Source organism: Eleginops maclovinus, chromosome 9 (assembly GCF_036324505.1).
Source record: "Eleginops maclovinus isolate JMC-PN-2008 ecotype Puerto Natales chromosome 9, JC_Emac_rtc_rv5, whole genome shotgun sequence".
NCBI classification, from domain to species: Eukaryota; Metazoa; Chordata; class Actinopteri; order Perciformes; family Eleginopidae; genus Eleginops; species Eleginops maclovinus.
In genome coordinates, this window is record NC_086357.1 from 18,090,953 (window position 1) to 18,111,040 (window position 20,088).

Sequence of the window (20,088 nt, forward strand, 5' to 3'; positions counted from 1 at the left end):
AAAGAGTAAAACAAAGGTTGTTTCTACACAGGAACCTCTCATCTCAGAGTATCTGTTCATTTAATGGATGACTTGGATATTTTTAGTCTGTCACATGTTGTTATGAACAAATTATCCTATTCCACGGCGGCTCCACAGTGAGTACGTGTAGTGAAACCCTTTCCTCTTGAACACATATATGAAAGCATGGCAGCGTGGATGTGAATGTCACTTCAGTTCAACACAAACACAATTACAATCCATCATCAACTGCCATTTATTAGTATCAAACCACTGCTACAAAATTACATCAAACATGATGAAAATGGACTTGCATACGTGCTATACACAATGTAAGCTTCAAAGTAATTAAAGTACATGTTTGTTTTTTTTTCTGGACAAATATCAATATATATTTATATATATTATATATAGATATATCAACTCCACTTAAAGCCATATATATCATTCCAGTGATCTAGAGCCTATAAATGTACAACTATATCCCTGGTGGCTAAAGGACCTTCAGACACATTTAAGTAAACATTTCCAGACTTCTCTTCAAATGGTATTTCAGCATGGTGATTTGAACATTTAAATAAAACAAGCAAATGAAAAAAATAAAATAAAAGTCCATGTAGAAAAAGGATGTTCGGGTCAACCTTGTGATATTCATTCCCAGTTTTTGTAAAAAAGAAAGCAAATGGTACAGTATATATGGTAAATATATCCAATTTACAGAAAGAAACCAGAAGAAATGCTGCACCTCGTTCCCTTGAACCCTGCCAGAGGCCATTCAAACAAACACCGCACAGGAGACACATTTGATGAACTGGTGCTACAAAGACCTGATTTGCTGTGTCATTCAGTATATATAAAACAATGTGTAATCTGCCTTTCGGGGGCATGAAAACAAATGAAACAAGATTACATTTACTGTCAGTCAAATAATGACATTCTCTCCATGGCAAACCCATTCAATCCTTCACCAAAACTGACAATTACCCCGGAGCTTTACGTGAAAACACTTCGCTGCGTGTGATTCAGTCATCGGCGTCATGGAGGGAGAGACCTGCCTGAGATAGCTTGCTTTAAAACCCAGGCAGTATCTCAGGCTCTGCATCATTGGCTGGCAACTTATTTTCCACTTCAGTGGAAATAATGAGGGACAGGTTGACAAATACTTGATGCAACTCCCCATTGGCAGCTGCCACACGATCTGGGGGATTTCAAAGGAAGTCACACTAGTCAGAAATTACTCTCTTTTTGTACCAATTGAAAAATGTTTTCTTTTCTATTCAGAATAAATCAAACTTGCCCAGAGACAGGTTATAGAAGAAGAATTTAAATCATTTTCACTCCTTTTGCCTGTGCTTGTCAGGAAGGATTGCATTTCCTGCTGTGCAACAATCATATCTTCCAAACTGAATACGAGCACTCAAGAAACAGAGTTGGTTTTGATTGTGACATCTCAGTATGCTGCTCAGGGACGAGCTATGGCGACTGCGGGAGCCAGGCGGCGGCTCCAGGGTGTAGTATGACACAATCTCCCAGTTTAAACTGACAAAGGCACTGGAAGGGTTTCATTAACCGCGGGTCAGGAGGAATCCCTCTCCCACACCTCCTCCGAGCTCATGCTGGCCACAGACGCCTTTGTGAAGAGCCAAACACCATGCTAGTCATTCCCATTAGCTACAGTATATGTTGCCTAAGTTTTGCTGCACAATAATGCCGCTGTACAGATAATCATTTGCAGAATATAAATGCAAACACCAGCATTGAGCCACATCAAGCATTATGCACAAAAAAACGTTCTGATCATTTGCATTAGTTGCCATATAACATCGACTCAATGTCGATATTTATTCATGTCTGTATTTGAAAACTGTAAAAGCCACTTTATATTTAATCATACAGTAAATGCGCCCCTGTTGCAGCAGCAAACAAAACAAAACACTCTGATTTTGTCGTCATGTTTCTCACAGGGACGCCCAGAGTGGCACATCACCTGCTGAATCCTTCTTGATGTTTGTTTAAACTCAAGCTGTGATATTTGTACAGCAGCAGGAATATTTTGAGATAATGTCAGGTACAGTCTGTCACTTACAGAAAAGAAATATAAGCATGCCCTTCCCGTAACAAAGAAGTGAAAACAAATTGTTATGGCCTGATAATAAGCAGGAAAAAGATCATCTGGAATGATCCGTTTCTGTTAAATACACATGACTGAACTTCAACTATGCATCAGTCCTAATTATTTTAATCATCATGACATTTAACTTTGTTTAATTCATTTGTTTTCTACCCTACTTTGGGGTTACATGTGTTAGGATAACTGTTAAACTTAATTACTGCTGCAGTTTGCACATTGAATGATCCGTTAGTGTAATAAACAGCTGATGGAAATTGTAATATGAGCAACCAGCTGACAGAGTGTGTACAGGAGCGTTAGTGCTTTGTATGAGGGTTGGTTATGACTGATCAAATATTTTAAAGGCACATTCAGTACAATACTTGTCCCCCTCTAAGACTCAGCTGTTGAATCATAAATCCAACGTTGTTAAAATGCAAACAGAACAATATAATTCTGATGCACCGGGGTGAGAGGAGTTTTGGAATGGACAATTTAAAAATCCAGAGTGGGGAATGCGGGGGGGCGGGGGGCACAGGCATGAATATTTAAAATCCTCTTATCTTAAATTTAAAAGAAGAGGGATTTTCTTTCCCCCGCTATCAACTGGGAACGGAGGTGAGGCAGTGATCTCTGCAGGAAGTGGGAGGGGGGGGGGGGTGGCTGGGCATGGTCTGTTTTCAGCTCAACAGGACTTTTTCAGCTGGACTTTTTATGAGGTAGGTCACACAACCGTGGATTATTTTGACAAGAGTGCATTCAGGTCAGAGGATACTCAAAAGCCTTGTGCTGTTGTGAAAAAAAGAGGCATAATCGTCCCCTTGATGCATGATGAATGCGCGGTGATTTACGTTTAAAAAACATCTCCAGATCACATACACTGAGCGTCACACTCCAGTCAATCATGATGCTTTGCAATCGGTGTTTAATCCTATGTACTGTGGCTTCCGGCCATCTGGGCTCAGGAGGATTTAAGCAGCGTTCGAGGGCAGAGGGGAGGGGATCAAATGCATGATACGGCAAAATTAAGATGACTCAGTAATTCAGGCTTCGCTGTACCAACAGACCGATATGTTCCCTCATGCCTCGCTAACACGGCATAGTCCCAGCAGTGTTTGTTTCATTAGGGTTTAACTGTTCCCCCGGCAAATCTGTATTTAGCTGAAGTCAACTTCAAAGACCTTCACAAATCATCTGTGTCTCCAAAATCAGACCAATGTACTGTAACTCATATTCAGCGATTATGCAGCTGCATAACCGTGACACCTGAAGTTAGTTTTCCCTTATTCCTATCATTATTTCAAAGAGAAATTAGATTTGGGTGGGACTGCTGTGTAGCGGTCCGTTACTGGTGACCAAAATCTTGTAACTTCTGACAAAAGAAAGGTGCAGATATTTCATGTGCCATCTAAATAGGTGGAAGAAGCTGCTAGTCAATCCTAAATGTTCAAAGATCTTGATTTAGGTGATCAGATACAAGTGTGTGATGTTCATAGAAACAGAACTGAGGTATTGTGAGTGCTATTAAAATAATATTGGCTAGCTTTAGCTGTCAGTTAGTGCTCCACTCATCTAGCTACAACGTACCAGTCCGGATATTGACATGGTAGTCCACCACTCAAAGATTATTTTTTGACCAGCATATTCATTACGTAGCTGGTATCAACACCACAATTACGTAATCTTTCTAAATTTTACAGTCATGTTTTTCCTCTCTAAGCTTACCAAGCGAAATCCATGTTGTGAGAACTTGAAAACTGCTTATAAAGTGTAAACGTTAGATGCCTAATAACAGCGTTGACCCTGCCCCTGATTTAAGAGGGGATATCTGTGTGGTAGGAGAAAATACTGATGAGATATTTGACATTTTGTGTAGGACTGTTTCTTAAGGATGCTCTCTGGCTCAAACTCTGTCCCAGTGATAATGACAACCCGTTTGAGTGCCCATGAACTCAGATGTGGGTTTATAATGTAACATGAAGACCTTTATTGCAAATGATAGTGAATCAATAAAAGGGATTGTTAATACCATTGTTGAAAATAATTAACATCCAGTACATTTCATATGTATGAATACTAGCATGGTCTTGACTGCTTAGCTGAGCAACCAACAACACTCCAGACTGTCACCAATGTGCCACAATAATCATCCTGACTCTGAACAGCAGTGTTTTTCAGTTAATCAGCAAAGGTTGATTAAAATAAATCACAAACAAACATAGCCGGCTGGTCTGTAAGAGGTTTGTATTTTTCGACCAGGTTTAAGAACCAATGGTTTTGGAAAAAAGTGTTTCCATTCATAAAAAGTATGAATATTTGTAAAATGGCCACCTCAAAAACACAGGTTAACTTTGACATGCAGCACAACCATACTCTCTGCACATCGTTAAACACGCGAGTGTGTGAAAACTATGACTACACACTGGCTCTAAAGATCAAAAGGTATCCTATTTTCTCCAAATATACACACATTGATTCTGTTCTATAATACTGTTATATTGGTTCACACTCTCTCTGTGTCAAAAAGTAGGTAATTTGATTGCAAACGTTTTCTTTTGAATGTACTTGTCTGACAAAAAATCAACAACAGCTATGGCATCTAAATGAACCCGACAACATTAGAAACTATGCCATACTGAGCCTCATTTCAAATAAATGTCACATATCCAGGTTTACATGTTTCAAATGTAATTTTTTATACATTGTTTTCATAAAGGAAGAGAATAAATATACTTCTGACCCATTTTCATACCTTAACATTTAAACAAGATCATATGGTGCAGTATTTTTATAATTTGTAAAACAAGCTGATAACAATTTCATTAACAAACAATAAAATAAAATAAAATGTTTAGCAGACTTTGAAACAAATCACCACGAAACGTAAAAGTAATAACAGTGTTTGTGCTTTAAGTCTTTTAACTGCGATGGCTATTTCTCTATAAGTTTGCAGTTACAAGTTCATGTGAAAATACTGCGTGAACTAGAACTGGTCTAGTCCCTCAATCGTTGGGCAAAATATAACACAACCCAAATCCAACGAGACCTGCAAACATTTCAACCTGTACGACAAATACTGATTTTTATCATATGCATCTGGCTTGTTTTGAAAATACCTGCAAGAGTCATGAGTCGAGAAATTGAGTTTTTACTAAATATAATGCCTAATCATAAGGTAAGATCAGCTTCTGGTTCATGAACATTCAATAAGTGTTTAAATAAACAAGTTTTATCTTATTGAGAGTCTCTGGAAGTGTCCTTCTAAAGGAGGTTAATTTAATGTGGATGGTACTATTAAGGCATTACAGTACAGTATCTCTGTTTACACCATGACTTGAAGATACTTGAGGATGAATATGCCACGAGTCAAAAATAAAACGGTTTAGAGCCTTGATATGGTTGATTTCAGTGAAAAAAAAAGACACATTTTCGTCTATTAACCAACCTCATGGTTTATTTATCTTCTCCGCTGGACATTCTCCGGCCCTGTGGCGCTGATCAGCTGCTTAAATGAAATGGACTCTCATCTAAAAAGAGCTCATTGCACCTTAGGGCATGTTTGCAAGATTTATTTTCTGTTTTGTTGCTCGTAGTTAACATTAAAAGGACTGGAGGCAAAGCTAGTTTTATTATTGTACTTTTTTAGATAACATATATTGGTGTATAAACCAGAAATATCAAGTAGCATAACTTCTGGCTCTCTGAATGTCCTTTATTTGTTAATTGGTGAAATGCTCTACATATATTATCTGTAAGAGACTGTAATACATTAAAGTATTGATTTATCTGTAAAGAAAACAGAGGAATAAAACACAGGAATGCAGAATGCTGCTTTCCCGGAGTCCATTATTTAGATATCATGCCAAAAGTTGAAGGCAAAATCCTCAAGCGACTTGCAGTGTGCAGCTGTGGGTTTTCAGCCAGACGATGATCAATATGTTATAATAATAATTCATAGCCTAACGCTGTGCTCAGACGCCCAGTGGAGGTGGCAAGTTTCAAAGAGCCGAGACTTTAAGAGAGAAGCGTTCAACAGTTGTCTCTGAAAGGAAAGGTGTGGAGTTCATAATGTCGTATTGATATATTCAAGAAAAATGTAAACATAGGGCCGCGATGTTCCTCCCTTCTTACTGTACAAAGAAATGATCTGTGTTATTGTTCTTGGTCGAAATGAGAAAAGCTGGTCCCACTTTAAAACAAAAGCCTACACTATATTAAAATATAAAGATACGATACAGTATACTTTGCTACTTTGACGGCTGCCTGATCAAATCTGTGAGGCAGGCATAGTAACTGAAGGACCAATTTCAGAATACAACAAAGCACACCTTCAACACTGTTCATCCATCTAGCGAGTAATCATGACAATACAGGTCCTAAAAAAGCCCTGCCTTTTTGTTCTTTAGAATTTTTTTTTGTTCAGTTTTTTTGTATTTTTTAAGCACACTCCATAATCTGAATTTGTATTGGTAGGAATCTAAATGTCTTTCCTTTGTTCAACAACCCATAATACATTCAATACAACATTGGTATGGTAATTCTGTGTACTGAGAGACTTGGCACAATTGCTTCTTTTCTAGCCATGTACAAAAACGGATGAAAATGTTTTTGCGCCATCGCCTCCCAGAGCATCAAAGTAACTCATTTGGGAAGTTTGGGGGCTTTTGAGATGATAGGAGGTGGGGGTGGGGGTGGGGGGGGGGGGGACTGATTCACAAGGTGAGGTGAAAGAAGAGAGGAAATAATAATAATTATAATAATAAAAAAACATCATCGTATTTACATGACAGAAATTTCACCAAAAAGCATAGAAAAAAAAGTAAATATCCCCACACAAATAACGCTGATTACTTCCCCCATCACGGCCTTTCAACAAACTGTACCAGAATGGATTCCAGCCTTCAGCAATGTCAAAAAGGATTCATAAATGCTCTCGACAGTCATTGTGTCCGGACTGGCCCCTGCTAGTACACGCTGATGAAGGAGGAGAGAGCCAGCACCAGGCATCGGCAGGCCAGCGGGACGTGCGCACTTCCTGTGCTCCCATAGGGTGCAGTGTTGGGTGCTGTGGGCGGAAAACAAGAGAAGCTCTGATTAGTTGTGATTGCACTTTCAACACCTAAAAACCTGCAGGCCTGGTATGGGGCTTCCAATTGAGACGGTTAAAACTGCAATTACTGCGCCACTTCAGTTGTTTTGAGTTGGTTTCTCCGTTTTAAGTGCGAAATGTATACTTTTTATAAACTATATTATATATTAAGACTGCTGCTGCTACTGTATATTCTCTGGTTCTGTGCTTGTGTAAAACTTCATTTCTTTCATAAGTAAGATGTGTTTCTCTTTTAAATATTTATTAAAATGTGGATGTGGTGAAGAACTGTTTGCCATGCTTTTTCCTAATCTAAAAACAGCCATACATTCTTTTTTGAATAATCTTAGATTTTTGGTAATAAAAGTTTTGCATATTTGACCAACCAACAGGTTTTGAATGAAACCTGGTGAGAGGTTCAGAGGCAAAGTCACTCCCTGGTGCAACAGCAACAGCTCTAAGATATATTTTGTTAAATATATTTTTGGGGCCATAGAGTGCCCTTATTAAAAAAATACAGCATTGAAAGGGAATTGTGACGAGGGGCCACAACTAGACACAATTCTAGGGTAAAAAAGAAAAAAAGAGCAAAGTCTTTAAGCCATAACACACCAGTAGTCCACAAATACAGGTGTTTTTTCTAATGTTGGAGATGTGTAACATTTAGACTTTATGGACAGCTCCTCCACTTTGCTGCACATGTACTGTAAGGGGCGGGACGACACACTCTGTAATTATTCCTATAGGTCCATAGATGTAACCTGACATGACATCTAATGAGATTGAATAATTGAAAACACCTTTGTGGGTGTGCAGGTCCTTTAACCTATAATTCAGTATGTAACAGCTACACAAATGAAATGGAGCAGAAAGCACTATCTCTCTTTCTGTGGAAGTGTTAAAGTATTCAGCAGCACTACATGAAAATACCCAACTAACCACCGATACTAATATATTCCAAAACACTTGTCTTCCATTTCATATTTTATAGTTGGATGTCAAAACACTTCTCCTCTTTCGAATTAGTGAAACAAAAAAGCCATCAGCGGAGAGAGGAGAATAAATGAGGCCAGAACAAGGTCTTTTTCTTCGCATTCCTATCAAAGGCTTTGTTTTATGCTGCTTGTGTTTCAGTGACCAGCAGACAGCCACAGTAATATGAACAGGTCTCTCCGGAGAGCTGCGTCAGGAAGACCGAGAGGGAAAGGGCAGCCTTTCATTTGGATGGGCTACTCTGCCTCCTCAACAACAGACACACTCTTTTAGTCTGTAGCTCAATAAAGCACAGCTCACAGGTTACAAATCATGCTGTCCCTCCACACACACACACACACACACACACACACACACACACACACACACACACACACACACACACACACACACACACACACACACACACACACACACACACACACACACACACACACACACACACACACACACACACACACACACACACACACACAGGCTTTGCAAACAGGCTCTGCTCTACCAGGGGAAATCATGTGGTGCACAGCCCATATCAGCAGGGTGCCTCTATTTACACAGCCATGTAATTAGTTCACAATGTAACTCCTCTGATGTGGACCTCACGTTGCACAAACAAACCGAGCAAAGCGAAAAATATCCAAGTGTACTCGTACTGTACACTCACAGATGCTGTCATGAACCTACAGTTAGTCCAAATCTCAGCGTATTTCTCAGGTAAGTAGCGAGTTTGTGTGACACACAGAGAAGAGGGTTGTTATGCCACTGTGCTGTTTTTATTGTGGCTAAAGTATTAATTCAATAAGAACCAGGTTGTCATTAGAGGGGCCTATGGCTGTTGGTGTGTTAAAATAAATACAATGATGCAGTGATTGATCCTTTTTTCACCAACATAAAAGCATGTTGAAGTCAATTTCCACAGGGACACACATCCCATTATAACCTGACACAGCACTGCTTTTACCTGATATTTTCTAGCATTACTCGCCGACACTGAGGTTGTTTACCAATTAGAGTGAAACCTACAGCTCAGCTGACATAAAGAGCGAGGAAAAGGGAAGAGTGGTGAATAGAGCAGCACAAATGTTTGCAAATGTTGTTGATGTGTGTTAGATGCACGGCCGGCCTCTCCTCTCTCCTTGTCTCTGCCTTTCTATCTTTGTCTCCCCTTTCTAGCTCTCTCTTCCGCTCCCTTTGTTTCCCTCCTCTCTCTCTATTCTCCTATCCAAAGTACAGGATAATGACACAGTTTTCCTGGGCTGTGAGAGCGAGCCGAGAAATGGTAACCATAGCAACTGCTCCTGTCCTGCTCAGCCGGCCCACTGTTGCCCGAGCCTGAGTGCGCTGCATTGTGCTAGCCACGCTAGCAAAATCATTTGGGTCGTGTGTGTGTGTTTGTGTGTGTGGAATAGGCAGATGTCACTATTCCCCTCCTACAGTTTCTCATCTGATCAGTGTCAGTGTAGTTTCTGGCTCAGTAAATGCTGCAGTAATCACATTAATAACTTGTACTCAACTGCTCTTCATGCAGCAGTTCAGGGAGCTCGGCAGGTAATTACTGGATCGCTGCTGCTACAACTAATGTTGACTGGTCTAGAGAGCGCAACAGTAAACCCCTCAGTACTTCAGGAGGGGAAGTGAGGTTGGGCGATAGTCTGTTTTACTGGCTTCCTGCCTCCTTACAACGTTTGATTTTTAGGGTGTTTAATATCTCCCATTGTCACCGAGAAAAAAGCAGAGACCTCCATTGTTTTGACTGTGTGGGTTGTAACTTTCCATTTTAATTAACTCCCCAACCAGGAACTGCCTGCAACAACATTACTCTGCTTATTAACATGAAGGGAATAGAGAGGGGACAGAGACAGACAGGAAGCGAGCGTTAAAGAAAGACAGATACGGGGGAGAACACGGAGGAATCAAAGGAAGAGAGAGCAGGGAAAAGAGACAGTGATTGAAAGGGGTGCGAGAGCAAGACTGCAGCAGCAGCGGACAGGAGAGAGAGGAAGAGGAGGGGGGGTGGGGAGTCTCTGAATGAGCTCTTCCTCTTTTGGGTTTGAATTTAATTGCCATGTACATCAGCAGCGAACTACAATGAAGTAGCAGAACACCAGACAATATATCATAGAGAAACCAACAGTGTCAAGATGCGCAAACGCCGCGAAGACAAGCGGCACTCCAAAGGGAGAGGAGTGGGGGAGATAAGTGGAGATGAAAGCGATGCGCTTCAATTACTGTTTTGCAACCGAATTGAAATGAAAAATAAAGTCTCTATAGCTCTAGCCAGAGTCATATAAAAATAACAATCCCTAGTTTTTTCCTCTCATTCTGGACTGAAGCCATCAGCTTTAAATAGTGTGCAGGGAGTATGAGCCACTCTTCCCTCCCCCTTCTCACCAAAATCTCCATCGACAGCAGTTTTGTCACCCACATATCATATGCACAACAAATGCTAAGGCCCTGAACCTCAGTCACTGTTGACACAGATAATGAATCACGCTGAAATATGCAACAGTGACACTGAATGCGGGGTTTGTTTTGAGAATCATCTCCAGTGTGATGCACTGCACTGTACATCTCTGGAACATCATCCTTCATTAAGTGATAGCGTGAGCTCCTTTCCCTTTCATCTTGTCGGCCCTTTAACCGTCACACATGCTGGGTTTGAGCTGCATTCAGAAAGCCTCAGTCTTGTTTTATCTTGTGCAAAGTTTCATACATATTCCACAACACAACACATGTGAAAAAGCAAGGGGAATAAAACAGAATCTGCCATGTTTTTGTGTTGGATTAAGTCTCTGATTCGTTCGTTTGTAGTTTAGCGGATAATTCCTCCCTTGAGTTCGTATCCTCCGAGCGGGCTGTCATGAGTGGCGCACAGACGGCAGCAAGCCAGGCAGCATCCCAATCCCCCCGAGGACACAGCTTCAGAGATGGGTTCTTCTGAGCAGGGGGGTGGGGGAGGGGTTCAGTGTCCTTGACCATCCATCAGTGGCCTTCGGTCCTCCCCCCGCCGCTCCCCTGCGAGAGCCCGTATGAGACACTCCTGAGCCAGAACTGATCCTGTACACACCATGCTGTAAATAGGGATAAATCCCTCTACATGCGAGGTTTACAGCCACCACCAAGGGTGTCTTTGACAGAGGAGCACAAACTAAAAGCAGGGTGTTTTTCCAGGGGAACTGCGCTGCTGTTTGGTAAAGAGTTAAAATGGGATATCATGCAACGCTTGTGACATTTGATGAGGGGATGCCGCACCTTCAAAGAACACGCTGTGCTCCGTCGTGTTTTAAATGCTTACACACTGAGAATGTGCAAGCACTTTTAAAGAAGGCGATCAAGACATTTTCCTTGCTTTACTTCACTTCAATCCACTGACAGTGAAATACTCTCCTCCGATGCTCGGCTTGTACGCTCTTGCCTGTAGCAGCCTGCCATATTGAGTTGCTGCTCAATTGACTTGCCGACCCATCAGCTCATTCATCCCTTTCTCTCTCTATTCCTCTTTACACGCTAAATGTTCATCATGGCCAGATATGATGTTCGAAACTCATCACCTTCGTCTCCCGCTGCGATCATCACACACTGCAGCTCCATGGAGCCTTCATTCACACGGACCTTCGAGCTCATTAGCCCCACCAATCATTTGCATTAGTGCTAGTAATGAAAAGCCTCCATTAATAGGATGGCCTTCAGAGATCATTTACCCTCCTCCGCCTCCCAGTGCTGCCATAACCTCAGCTCACCCCTCCCTCCTTCTCGCCTTCTCTCCTCCTCCAGGTACCTGCCGGTTATCAACACCCAGCAGAATGCTTTTTGGGGCTGGAGCTTTAATAGCTCCTCTCAGCATCAGTATCTAACTGGAGAGTGAATGAGTGAGAGAGACGGGTCACCTGATAGCTTACTGAGTGAGCTGGGGGCTCTCGATTGCAGGCAGGTTTCGGCCTTCGGCTTGACTTAATCAACGTCTCTGCGGGACATCTGGACACATAAGAGAGCCACCTCAGCACAGTGTGAGCTGGAGGAAGCTATCCCCACAGAGAAGACGTCGGGAGCGCTCTCCACACAGATACTGTTCTTTTCCAGTATTGATCCACTTCTCACTTAAGCACTGTCTCCTTCCTCCTCTAGCTTAAACAGAAAGTATATATATTGAATCGAGAAGTTATGAGTCTGGCATCTAAAATTCAGATTGACCTACACGTATGTTTATTGCACCTATCAATTCAAGGACATGCTTGATGCAGGAAACCACTGAGCTTGCAAATGATGTACTTTATATGCAAGCCTGATGGATAAATCTCCATTTTTCAAATGTTTCATGAATTTTCCCTTGTAGCTTTTTCTTCTCTTTTCTAAAATTAGAGGTTAAATCCACATCAGCACGTTCTAGGAATAAACAAAAAAAAAAAAAAACCAGTACAGTGGATTGATACTTTGAGCGAACGTTTTTAATCACAGCATTTCGGAAAAGCATAATTACGCCATGACTTTGGATGCTCCCACTAAATCTGTTTAATGTTAGAGGCTTAATAAAATGCACAGGGACGCAAACAAATGGAGTCAGCATGTAGCAAATTCATGCAGCTCTACTTTTCCTTTTTCTCCCTCTCTTACGTTCACTGTCTCTCGCTAATAATCTCCCGCTCATATTTGGGTCTCTCACTCAAACTATCTCTAATAACTCCCAAAGCCCTCTGCCTCTCTCTCCCTTTTTAATGCTTATCAGGGTTTTATTTCTGTTCAAGTCCTGCTGCAGGCCCAAAGATGTTGCTGAGTCAGCAGTTGCTTAGCTACTACGCCCCCGTGATGACAGCTACAGTCTGGCCGTGGTTATGAGAAATGTCTCACGACGAACCGACGCTACTTGCATCTCCATGAGCTGCTCCATCAATACAGCCCGATAACATCTCCAGGAGGCAACCCTCTCTTCCTGCCCTCTCTGCCCGGCTCCTTCGCCTGTAGCATCCTAAAATAGCAATTCCCCACTGTTATGTATGTAGGATTATGATAAGACAGCTCTCTTTTATCAATTTCCATTATGGTGCTGATAACACGGCTGGCCTGAATGTTGAGGGTTAAGTGCATTTCCTTCTTGATGGATATAAGATAACTTTATCACTGCAGACTGGCTGGTTATCACAGGTCACCTGGGGCTAGTCGAACCTGACTGGAATTCGCTCACGCTGAGCATCTCTGCACAAGCACACAAGAATTTGCTCAGATGGTCATATTGTATCAGAGCGATCCATAGTTTTGTTCATATTTACCTACCCTGAGCTGTTAATTGATTTCTCTCAGATCAATTCAGTGGTTTACAGAGTTTGTTGGACCAAAAAAGGACCAAATCAATTGCCAAGTGATTAGCATGTGCAGTGGATTATTTCTAGCTGAGGCGATGCATAACACTAGAGGCTGCGTGGAAGGCTCAATCCAAAGGAGGCACACGCCATATGTTTACGTTAATAATTGCTAGCTCAAAGTCTGCTTTAGATAGTGTACGCGCATAGGCTGTGTGAGTGCCATACATGAAATATTCCATTATAACGCCAAGAGAGAACCTGAGGCAGTGAATGCACTCCAGTCTCTACTCCCCACCTTGTTGCTTGCTGCCTGCGGGAGGTTCAGATAAAAGCTATAGAGTCCTGAGGTGAGCGCTGATGTTTCAGAAAATGGCATTTTATACAGACGTCTGCCTCATACACATACACACAAGCGCACACTTGTTTATGCTGTAATACAAAAACAAAACTCTAAATGATGGTCCAATGCTTCTTAAATGACCCTCTTGATGCATGTAGCTGTGGGAGATTGCAGTCAGGAATGACAATTAATTATTCTGTACTGAAACTCAAAAACTAATTGTTGTGCTGGTGATTAATTCTTAATAGCCTCTGTCTGCTGTCCTGGAGATGGGCTGCACTGAAAAGGCTAAAAGCAAAGTTGCTAATGTCAGATGCAGTTAATCTGTAGGGCATATTTAAGGCAGGAGGGAAGAGTGAATATGACGTCCGCCACATTGATTCTCTTTGGTTGACATTTGTGTGGCATCCCTGCTGACAGTAGGAATGAAATAAGAAGGATTCAGCTTACTGAATTTATATTACAGCTGGATTGGCCTTCATTATACAGTCCTACAGTCACAAACAAACACAGGCGATGAAGTAATGTAGTGTATGTGCTTAGATAGTGGTGGAAGATGTATTCACTTATTTTAGAAAAAAACGTGCTGAGAGGAATATATAGCAATAGTTCTCATGAATATATAGAAACAGTTCTCACAAGCTATTGTCTGAGTGTCATAATACAGTAATTGGAAAATATTGGATTAGTATTACTAAGCATTAACACATGAATACCATTTAATTGATGTATTGTTGAGATGGATCCAATATTTTTTCAGAAGTACCTCAGTACCTCATAATTGTGAAGGTAATGTAACTACCTTCCAATCTTGGTCAGCACCCTTTTACATTAAGTGTGTCTAAAATCAGTTGAACTGCTCAGAGAATCAAAAGAGATTAAGGGTAAACAAGTCACCACCATAGAACGCTGCCAAATATAAACAATGGGTGCATTTGAAAGTTAAGAGTAATGCACGTCCAATTTGAGTTCGCTCCAAGCTCAAGACCACTATCTGAAAGTGCTGAATGGTGTGAATTCACAATAATAATCAACAGCTTCATTTTGGGGTTGTATGAATAAAAGGCAGACAACATCACCTCACAGTGAAATGTTTCGGATCCTAAAAAAAAAGCTCTTAACTCTTATCAGCTTCTCCATATACAACCGCTGCTCCCCCAACTCCAAAATCCACTTCAGCCTTTCCTCTGCTGGCTTATCCTCCCTGCCACACTGACACTATCGATATGCAACTTTCATGGTTGTATAAATACCAGAACTGATGATGGTGACACATGCTCTTTCCCTTTGATGTGGGACTTCGCTAGGCGACTGCAGCTCAGAAGTCTGTGAGTACGACTTCTGCCTCTGTGTTCCTGTTTTTCACATGAGGTCAAACATTATCGACTGGAATCACTGAGGGGAATAAGTCTGCGTTTACCGACAAATTGGACCGGTGGACTGACCCCTGGTTCAACTCAGCCGGGTACCAGGAGTAGCAAATATCAATATGTCTGGTGAAACACACACACACACATCTCCCACGAACAGATTGGATGAAATCACATTTACATACAGTATTCATCATCACGTTGACTCATTGCACTGGTGACAGTGAAAGTTGGTAAGGGAAATGTCAGTTCAATTATATTGCATTCATACCCATAAAGGCTATAATGACAGAATGTAAAGAGTCACAGAGTAGCCGTATAAAGGAGGTTAATGCCATCTGTCTAGGAAATAATGATCAAAGTTCCACTGGCAATCTAAAAAGATGTAATTCTTTTGGGTAAATAAGAACCAGAACCCAAACACTGGGCTCCTCTATTATTGTTAACTTGTGTTGTACAATAGATTGACCACAGATTGGGTAAGGTAACAAATAATCATTCATTTCCACAGGCTCTCCTTGCATGATTCATGACAACATGGCTCGCTTCAGTTCAACAGTGTTCAGCTACATGTACTTTGTAATTGAATAATATTTCACCTTGAGTACAGCATTAATCAATCGGAAGACTAACATACAGCATCCCCAGAAGTAGTCAGGTGTCAATTCCCCATGGCTGGGACACGTCTGGCAATATTATATATAATGGATACTGTCAGCTGAACCCATCAAAAGACAAAATCCTACAAGTGTTATTCGTCCCTCAATTCTTTACGACCTTCCCATCCTTGTATCTGGCACTCAGCCCTTACCCTATGACTCTACCTGAAGATGTAAATCTATAAAAGTGTCTTACAAAAATATGGTTCAGTTGAAAAAAAAGTATTTAAATGTCTTTAAAGTAGTTTTTTTTTAGCAATGTTACTCTTATACTGTAGGAGTACATACAGCATGTTGTTCTGGTTGACTCAAAACAAGCTGCAGTGCCCACATGCATCGCAATGAAGAACATGTTACACGATAAAACCAATTTTCTCAATGTGTTTTAATCAGTGAATGCCCTTTTGTCTTTGTAAGTAGTTGATTTATATATTCCATTTGTCCGGTTCTGGCCTAATTTGGAACAAAGAAGGTGGCTGCTACTCATCACAAAACCCAAATAAATCTTTTAAATGTCAATAACCAAATCAAAATTCAAATTCAGTGGCAGACAAATAAAAGCAACACAAATGAACAACCATGGTAGAAAGAATAACTGTGATCCTGATCTGTGTTGTGATAGCGTACTGTTCTGGTTAAAGGCACATGGGCCCATTTCCAGTATTTTTTAGCTGTTTCATGTTGGTGCGCAGATCTGTGGCTGGATGCCTACTGGGAGCCACCCACCATCACTAAGATCTCCCCATGCTAGATGGCATTAGGAATAACAAATGCAGAACAAAAAAGGTTTAATCCGCTCGTGTCCTTTCAAATGTGCTCAGACAAAAGCGCCTGGGATTCTTCAGGGCTAATTAACAGTGCCAATGGTGACAGGACTCTGGCTTGTGAGAAGCTCAGCCCATTGATTGTTTCAAACACGTTACAGTAATTCAGCAGGAAGGGGGAACTCAGATTTTTTTTTAAATGACCGTTTATCACTTCAGAGGCCCATGGAGCCTTGGTGTATTGAGTCCCGATATTATTTCGCCAAAGGCATCTTTCAACGTGTTCATTGACCTTACTTCATCATTAATGGATGTAAAGAGGGAGGATCCTTGTCAAAAGCCTTGAATAACTCATCAGTAGCGAGGTCAGGGGAATACTAAAGGGTTAATGGTTTCTGTTTGGGGCCTTCAAGGCTTTACCCTTAAGCACTTGCATTTCAGTTCCTGTGTTGCATGAGAAGAACTGAGCAGGGGAGCGGGGTACTGAGATAGCAGCGAGCTGTGCGGGATGCATAACAGTGTTTGTGCGTGTGCATGGATGTGCGCACGCAGAAGTGTATCATTAACTGTCAGCAATATCCCTCCAGCCATCTACCACTAATGCACACATCCATACACGCAAACCACCACCACCACCAAATGGGAACATACTCGGCTTGTAAGTGCTAATACCGTGTGTGATTGTGTGTGTGAGAGAGCACATTCTGCAAACTCTATTGGCCTCTAGGGGAGTGTATCACACATGGAGAAACCCCTCCAACTTCCACTGAGACCCTTTAGTATAAGCGGAGAACCGGCCACTCTCGAGCACGTTAAACAGCTCGGAAATCGAGCCGATAGAACTAACCTTATTTAACGACCAGGCATCCAAGCCATTTCCCCAAAGAGAATGTAATTTCTGAATGTCATGACCTTTTCTAACCGCGTTTAAAAATCTCCAGGGTCTTCAAGGTGTGGTCTGTCAATAAAAAGATTTTGAAGACTCGTGAGGGGTGGTAAACAGAGAGAAAGGCGATGCATATGTTTAGCTCTTAATGGGTTGTTTATTATAGATACTGTCATCTGTTGTTTGGCTGACTGAGAGGTTTTTCCTGAGGCTCGTGACAGTGATTGAAGCAGTGTGTGCAAGATGAACTTTAGTGCAAGATCAAACAGCTTCAATAGCGTAAATACGTAATAAATAAAAACAGAGAAAGTGCTGAAGGAAACGTGTGTATGTCAGAGTAATTTAGTGTATGTGTTTGTGCCCCTAATTTGTGATAGGCAGTGTGGACTGATTTAGGGGTGGGGGAAATTGTCGTGAAGTGCAGCTCTCTCTGTCCAGGCGTCTCAGAGATAATTGTCTGCCAGAGTAAAACAACACTGTGCAGCAGAACTTCTACTCTGAGAACAGAGTTCACTCTGAGAGGGCGAGGGAGCGACTCTGAAGACATCAAACTTGACAAAAGAAGGAAGAAGAGAATTAAAGAAAATATGAGGGGAAAGTGTCTGGAGTGTGATTTGAAGGACTATTTTGCTGTGCCATAAGGACAGGGCGTATGGAACTACATTACCGATAATACACTGTTTTTGAAAGTTTCTTAAGTGCAGGAAGTCGACAGAATTCAATTAAAAATCTCTCTGTGGACAAAGATAGGGGAGTGCATTAAACCCTTCCTAAGGATTCCTAAGCACTAGTGAGCCCTCCTATCACATTTCCTGCAGTATGATCTTGAATACAAAGTCGAAACCAAATGTTAAAGTTATGCTGTTTGTTTAAGTTGTTGTGATGAAGAGGGGCTTGAATTCTGTTTCAGTTAAAGCCGCATGAAATGCAAATCAGAAGCTAACGCAGCCACATCTGTGATGACTGGCAGTGCTGAAAGTAAGAGTTCAACCTCAATGAATGGAGCAAACCTGTTGTACAATATCATCAGGCTGACTAGACTCTTTTTCACTGTGCATTTAACAATTGTCCAATACAACAACAGAGGCAAACGGTTGACACATTTTTAGTCTCTTACCATTGTATCACTTACAGCTCATACAGCACATATGTAATGATCTGGATCAAATATCAGTCTGTTGCTATTTTACTTTTTGCTAATTTACCATTTTGTATACTGTGAAAATATACAATGCGACTGCAAAACCGATAAACATATAGATTCTCTGGAGTGTCACTAATCTGTTCGCAGAAAGAAAAAGAAAAAAACTGATTCAGCAACAGACTAGATTATCAAAAAAACAGCGGCTTACAGAGTCTTTATTTTATTGTGTTTGTACTGTATGTTTAATATAAACAAGTGAGACAAATCCTAGAATATTAAAATCCAGGAATGGGTTTAGCAGAGGTTGCTTTAGGAGACAGTGGGCATAGTATCTTGACTCGTCAGGCATCTCCCTCCGTCAGTGTCAGTCAGGGTTTGTTTAGAATGGGCAAACTAATTACTGTGTAATTCTCAACACTTATCATGCAGTGACATATAGGCACTCCATCCCTCAAGATTCAAATAAATGGGAAGAAGTCATGTCAACGGTGGCTAGGATTCCTGTGGTTTAAGTATTTTCACGATGGTTGGCTACAAAGACTCTGGCCCCCTGGCACAATCACATGAAAGACAAGTAATCCGTTGGCAGGCAGCTGTCATATATGAATATATATGAAACCATACAACAACCTGCCCGGCCTGACAACCAAATTCAATGGCTTACAGGAGATAGTTTAACCAGACAGACAGAAGCCGAGTATAACATGTGTTCATAAGAATATCAAAGTATCGAGAGGCAGTGTTCATTCCTTCAACAGAAATAATTACATGTTTTAAAGATTTCGTCGGCAAAAAAAACTAACTATAATATGAAAAATTAGCATGTAATACTTCTATTTAATGCAAATACATTTCCTATTTCATTCTTCCCATTCTTACCAGTTTAAAAATAGCAGATATATAAGCCAAATTAATATACAATCCTGTTGATGTATAAACCCACTGAAAAAACACAGAAAATATTATTACAATAGCTGGGCGAAACCACAAAACCATGCTGGCCAGTGCGCTGACATATCTAATCTAGAGAGCTAATGTTACCACTATGTAATCTTTCTAAGGGCAGTGGATGTGTGTGTTGTATTCAGTGGGCTATTTTTCTTTTTTATAAGCTATCTGTAGGAAGGGTTGCATTTATTTTAGCGTCCAACTGCAAAGCTGTTTGCTCAATAAATATCAGGGCAGTATTCCTACTAAATTCATCTGCTGCACGTCTAAAACTAAATCAAGATTTGCAAGCGAGTTCAGTGAAATTCAGGTAGCAGCACTGCTATGAGTGAACAGGAATGACAGCGAAATGTTCAAGCTTCACAGAAATTAGGTGATGATGGAAGGTCAACTAAAGGACACAAAACAGCATGAGTTTTGGAATAACAACCAAGGACACCGACTCTATTGTTCTACTGCAAAGAGGCACTGTGTGCATTACATTCTGG

General features: G+C 41.0%; 1 protein-coding gene across 2 annotated transcripts in view; it reads right to left on the bottom strand.

The window, feature by feature from the left end:
* Positions 1-240: 240 nt before the first annotated feature.
* negr1 (neuronal growth regulator 1) overlaps positions 241-20,088 on the bottom strand; it is a 120,649-nt gene continuing 100,801 nt past the window's right edge. For both annotated transcript variants that reach the window (XM_063891933.1, XM_063891932.1), the window contains one exon: positions 241-7,175. In XM_063891933.1, coding sequence (XP_063748003.1) covers positions 7,075-7,175 — 101 coding nt within the window. In that variant the 3' untranslated portion in view covers positions 241-7,074. The remainder of the gene's footprint in view (positions 7,176-20,088) is intronic.